The following is a 6,682-nucleotide window of genomic DNA, read 5'->3' on the forward strand; positions in this document are numbered from 1 at the left end:
ACCTACAGTATTTTTACAGTCTTTATTTTACAGTTAAAATATATGTTTATTAAATAAGGTCTAATGTTACAACTAATCATGGATCCCTTTAAGACAAATCTAATCTATAGAAGTTCCCATGAACACTATGTTATAAACCTTTACATCACCGTCAGTTTCGCATTAAATAGGTTTTGACACAGAATTCTTTGTAAACAAGTTAGAGGCAGCAGCAGGAGTTAACTGTAGCACCTCCAGTACAGCCTGGGGCACTTCAGCAGGAATATTTCTGCAGGAATAACCATGTAAGGGTAGTAACTCACCGGGCTGCGACTGTTGGAGATAAGATGGAGACTCAAACCTGTGAGAAAATTGTTGCAGTTTTGTAGATGTGTTTTGAGTGGCCTTTTTTTTTTCATGTGTGCGGCTTGCAAATCTTAATTCTAGGCCATGTGCAATATTTTATTGCCCACATCGTACTCGTATCGACCCACTTTTTACCTTGGCAGATATCCATAAGTTTATTAATTAATCTACTTGATTACTCTTTTGAAATATAGATGGGCAGATCTGGACCAGTTTTTAAATAATTAATATTTATTAAGGGTGTGGTTTGTAGACCTGGACATTCATAACAGAGAAGGATTCAAGACATATATGACAACTCTGACTATTTTGAGAGAAAGGTTGTCACAACTTTTATGAACACATTTAAAATATAAGAGATTGGACTGAGACCTTCTGTGACTCGTGAGGAAATTGAGACGGAGTCAATTTTTAAAGATTGCGTCACGCCAACAAGAAAAGAAACGAGCACAACATCCGTATTTTCAAAATAAGACACTATTAGGCAGGATAATTTGTCGGAATAATGTCAAAATCCCAGCTATTTTAATAAATATATGGATATATTTCCACAAAAATGCTGTCAGAATGTATCGTTCTGTTTGGGAAGCAGATGGAAACATGTAGCATTAAGCATATGTGTATACTATACACAATGCACGTGGATTTTATTTTGAAATCAGAAGTTTGAAAAGGATGACAGTGACACAGTTTCAACCATGGATATCAACAGCCTTTATATTAATGTTTTCAGCTGTGTTTAGAGTTCGTCTTTCACAGAATTAATTATTTTTTGCTCTGACTTCCACATTTATCACTGGATTTATCGCGCAATCTCCTTCCTGCACACCCTCCCTTCTCTGTCTGTCGCACCGCAGCGCAGCGGAGCGAAGACGCATGTAGTGTAAATCCGGGGTTAGGGTTTAGTTTTTTGTTTGTTTGTTTTGTTCAATTGTTTGTTTTGAACTGCTGCATGATTGTTGATAACTCTCTTGCAAATGCTCTTCACTAATTACAGTCCAACAGTTACAGCCCAGTGAGATACAACCTTAAAGCAAAACTGACCTTTTACAATTAATTTTCCCTCCCATGTGTTAAAAACAAAACAAAACAAAAAAAATTGTTGGTCTGATTTTCAGATGTTCAGAAACTTTGTTTACTGCCTCCACAGTAATAAAACAAAAGTTTAGGTCAGAGTAATCTTTGTTCATGTGGATTTATTTGTGAGTCATTCAAAGCCATAGGCCCTTCAGAAGCCCTTAAGCTCAAGACGTGACCCTGAACTCACCCCCAGGTTCCAGCTGTTAAGTCGAACCTCCAGGTCACTGTCATCAGAAGACGCATTTGCTTTTAGCACTTCATGCACCTGAGAAGGGGAAATTAAAGTAGCACCAAGAACAAGTTGAGAAGTCTTGATTTCAATGAGAGGATGGAATTTAAATGAATGCTGCCAGCATTGACTGTTTATGAAAACAAACAACAGAAATTGATGGAAGTTATTTCTGCCTATTGATGCTGTAATCTACGACGGAGTATTAGGGCCACACAATGAGTTTTTTTTTTTTTAATTACGAGAATAAAGTCATAATATTGCGATAATATTACTATTAAAGTTTTATGAAAATAAAGTCGTAAGATTACAAGACTAAAATCATAATATTACAAGAATAGTCGTAACATTACAAGATTAAAATCATAATATTATGAGAATAAAGTTGTAATATAGATTAAAGTCATAATATTCTAAAATGAAAGTCGTAATACTACACGAAAAAACATGCAGTTACCACTGCATTAAAATGAGGACGTTGAACAACTTGTCAAGTTGTTCTTTAGTATTGCTTAAAATAGTTAATCTTTTAGCACATTAGCATCAAATTATCAGTAGCAGGACTTGGAAATTGTGCAAATGACTATATGATAAGCATGCATTGTCAGATTTAGTCGTTACGTAGCTAATTTGGATGAAAGCATATTACACTAACAGTGACCCAAGTTATCACGGACTACTTCATAAACACAGAGACATATATGACTGTCCACAGAAGGTGTGAGGGAAATAAGGAGGAAATGAAAAATGGACAATGGACACATCATGTAAGATTATGACTTTATTCACGTTATATTACAACTTAATTCTCATAATATGACTTTATTCTCATGATAATAATAAAAAAATCTTGTTGTGTGGCCTTAATGCTCCGTCGTAGTAATCCCTGTCTTGGCAACAACAAAACATTTCTTTAAAAGTTAACAGACAGAAGGTTCGTCCTTATGTGCTTTCCTGTCCTACCAACAGCACTCAAGTCCCCACTTATCTCCTGCCTTCAACCCTTTCTTCCTCCCTCTCCTCCTAACGTACAGCTCTCCAGATGTTCAGCAGTTCCACATAATTTCCGTCATACAGTAAATTCCACAGGAGGGGTACGTGCAGCCAGACTGCCTGACATTCAGGTTTTCTCCAGTCTTTTGTAAAAACTGAGCTCTGGATTTATTTTTCCCCCTCAATGATACAAAAGCTTCCAGAYGTTTTGTTGATACAAGATCAGGTTACTCAAGTAGAATTTGGGCAAGGCAGGTTGAAACAGAGGAAATGCCTAATAAAATTAAGAAAGAGCGATAGTAAAATGAGATGTTGAATGCGATTTGGAGGTGAAGAAGTGGGGAACCTCAGTAGAATTACACTGACACAGAAAAACAGCCGAATGGAAAAAAATTTGATTAAAACCTCTGACTAAAATGTTACAGTTCAAATTTTAGCAGCAACCACAAACAACAGCCTGATATGAAACAAAATATATCAATACTTCAAGTAAAGTGCAGATCCTTTGAAGTTGAGTTCTGTGGAAAATTATGAACATTTAATATCTTACCTGTTGTAGATAGTTCTACCTTTTCTACATTGTGCTAGCACTATAGCTAGACTTTTGTTCTGCCAGAATTTTGTTTTAAAACTGTACTCCTTCCTCTCCCTTCATCTGCCATTACAAGCAAAAAAAAATCTCCTAATCAGCCCGCAATGCACTTCGGGATAGAGAGGGTTGAGAAGGATACATCAGACACAGAAGGATGCATATGTGGGCCATAATTAGATGAGCCTTTGAATTTGAACAGTCTTGGGTGTATCGTTGTGACGTAAATCAGCCTTCAAATTCAGCCTTAGGAATGCTAAAGTAGTTAGCTAGCGTTTATTTATTTATTCACAGTTACATTTACTAGCTCCTCCTTAAAAGGTTTGATAACAACAGTGTTAAACTTCTGGTTTGAGAAAGATAAAAAGACGGACCATTTTTCCCGTTTTAGGAATATAAAATGAATGTAGAAAAATCGTCCATTTTTCTTCTTTCAATATGTTTTCTAAATGAAAAAAAAAAAGACCACAAATTACAGTATTATATTATAGTTCATCAATAAGGTCAAAATTAAGTTTTTCCAGCCTGTGGCCATTTCACTGAGCTACCCATAAAAGCTAAAGACAAGGTTAATCCAACATGTGTTACCTGTTGATTTACCAGTTGATTACCTGCAGACTCTGAACAGGTAATTCTGACTCAGGTATGCTGGCGCAGGGAAATAAGTAAAACATYCAGCATCGCAGCCCTCAAGGACCAGAACTGCCCAACCCTGAGTTAAGATATTAATAGATCATAACCTTTCCACAGAACCACACTTCAAAAGACMTGAAGAGTCTGTTTAAGATTTATTAAGAAGAAACCTTGAGTGTAGTCAGGATTAATTTGAGCCAGGTGTAGCTTGTGATTTGAAATCATGGCCAAATGCGCTGCGATCACAAACAAAAGCTCTTTTTTGTCTTTTCTTGGAAGCACTAACACTACAATTTAATTTGGCACAACAAAGTTTAATGTGAGTATTTAAATGTGTAATTAAAACTATATTTCTAATCAATAAATRTAACAACTATATTTGATGAAGTCCAGAGGTGCAGGTGGCAGTGTGTTGACAAACTAACCATTCTGGTATCTTGTCTGGGCGCCTGTTTGAGTGGACTGGAGGACACAGGTTGATTGTCCACATACAGCCTCCTCCTGGAAGAGAAAAAAATAAATAAAAAATGACACAAACAGAAGTGCAATAATTTAACCTGCAGCACACGAATGCATGTTTCCCTGCTGTGCTCGTGTGTCCCGCTTAGCATTTGGACGTGCTCGCATCGCCGGGCCGCCTTGACGTTTGCGCAGGTCAACATCTGGCAATGGTTGCATGGTTTGTGGCCTGCAATTCATCCCATCTGAACAATTAATGTCTCTGCCATACTTCACTGTTTCCGTGCACAACACATGGAGAACCAGTCTGACTTGAATCATTCGTTCATAATCACACACGTCCATGACTGCTTCTCATCACGTCTGTCAGGGTATTTAAACAAAAAGGCAGCTTTACAGGAAAACTGCTGATATTAACTGACACATGTGCAGACAGACACACTTATATGTCTTACTTCAACACACCATATACACACTCTGAAGGGCATAACCGAACTAACAATCTCATTCAGCGCAGACAAACGAGCCATTATTAACCCACCCCCGATGATTAAATGAATGAAGACTAGAAAAGCCAAAAAAATTGGAACCACAGTGAAGGAAAAAAAAAAGTCAAAGACATCATAGTAAAATCTAGAGGGCACTATTTCACACTCTTACACAGAATAGTGTTTTTTTTTTGTTTAATTTATTTCTGTTTAACCCTATACAACAAATGAGTACTGACATCTTGTCTATAAAACCTGCTTCCAATTTAATAACATTTTTGAGACATTTTGCTCTTTACACAAAAATAAGCTGCAGTCTGTTTTCAAAAAATAAAAATAAAAATAAAATAAAACATGGCCAGTGGACAATACAGAGTGCATCTCTAAAGTAATGCTATCTTTTATCACAGTAATTATGTAGTTCGTGCACATAGCATAATACATCCATTTTTTCCCAGTTTTGTGTTTGCGAAATTAGTTATGCAAAACCAGGATAAAGTTAAAAAGAAAGCAGTATGTGAAGTATAATGCTGCGTTCCAGTTGCAGCGGTCGGACTGACGCCAGTTCTGAGTGAAGAGTTCCAGTTTGTCAGAACGTTTTTGATGGAATAATGCAACAATAACACAACAATAATGCTCAATGTGACATTTTAAGTGTACAAACAGCTTAAAACATATTGCCTAATGATTGCTTTAAGTACTACAAATATGACTGACTTACTGTAAAGTAAATGACACAGAACTACTAAAAAACGTAAAAGACTTTCAGTCACTGCTGATGTGAGGAGCAGCCATATTGAAATGATGACATCACGTGTGGTCAGGTATGATAAAGCACTAGCCTGGCCCTTGCCTTCCTATGCAGCTCCGCTCAATTCTAGTTTCCCTTCACTGCTCCGTCTGGGACTTCTCCCATAGGCAAGGATTTTGCTGGCAGATTTCTAGCCGAACCAATCACAGAACAGGACATCGATTTTCTGCACAGTGTCTGCTTGTAGTTTATTTTACCTGGGCCAATCAGAGAACAGAAGGCGGAGTTTTGAATGACGTCGATGTTCTGTGCAGTGTCTGCTAGTTAGTTTAGCATACGGCAGTGGAGGAAGTGAATGAAGCCAGTCTGTGTTGATAAGGCTTCCAAATTAAATGAAATTTGTCTGACAAAGCAGCAGCTCTCATTTACAGTCGTCTCGTTCGGCTCGGTATTTCTCTCCTCTCAGTAGGGTTGTTTACAGCACACGCGATTTCRGGTTAGCTTCTTAGCTTAGCCTCCTTCACACCAACAACACACACATTCTTCAGCAGAGGCCACGCCTCCTGCAAGAATCGATTCTCTACAGTATGCAGCAAGTCCAGACCCTTGTACGAAGCAAAGTGAAGGACAGGGTCTGGTTTAAACCAGGCTAGTAAAGCACTGACTTCGACTCAAAATTCTGACATTAGGGGGCGCTGCAGTTAATAGTTCTGACTCAGAAGTCCAAAATTCTGACCGGAGAACAACTGGAACACACCATAAGACTAAACTAAAAAAGGCAACTTTAAAGAACAATTGAGTGATTTTTAATATCAATTATAATAATGTGATTGCAATCTTGTAATTATTTCTTACACAACTAAAATAAAAGTCTTACATAGGGTCAGACTGTCTGTATTTTTCTCTGCACACACACATCGACACACACATGCAGCTATGAGACTTTGACAGGAGGGGCAAACTTGACAATTTTGGGCCTCTAAGTCAACAGGTGGATGAAGATAATTGAATCAGATGTGTCGGGGGTCTGAGGCCCACAGATCAAAGCAGTGGCAAGTCAGGCCAGAGCAACACACACACACACACACACACACACACACACACACACACACACA

At 37.8% G+C, this 6,682-nt stretch overlaps 1 protein-coding gene across 1 annotated transcript in view; it reads right to left on the reverse strand.

The window, feature by feature from the left end:
- The window catches only part of cep112 (centrosomal protein 112), a 124,085-nt gene that overhangs the window by 107,482 nt on the left and 9,921 nt on the right, over window positions 1–6,682 (reverse strand). The window contains exons 4-5 of the mRNA XM_014010148.1: window positions 4,295–4,370; window positions 1,613–1,690 (exon numbers count right to left, since the gene is read on the reverse strand). Coding sequence (XP_013865602.1) covers window positions 1,613–1,690; window positions 4,295–4,370 — 154 coding nt within the window. The remainder of the gene's footprint in view (window positions 1–1,612; window positions 1,691–4,294; window positions 4,371–6,682) is intronic.

The sequence above is a fragment of the Austrofundulus limnaeus genome, unplaced genomic scaffold, assembly GCF_001266775.1.
Source record: "Austrofundulus limnaeus strain Quisiro unplaced genomic scaffold, Austrofundulus_limnaeus-1.0 Scaffold65, whole genome shotgun sequence".
Taxonomy (NCBI): domain Eukaryota; kingdom Metazoa; phylum Chordata; class Actinopteri; order Cyprinodontiformes; family Rivulidae; genus Austrofundulus; species Austrofundulus limnaeus.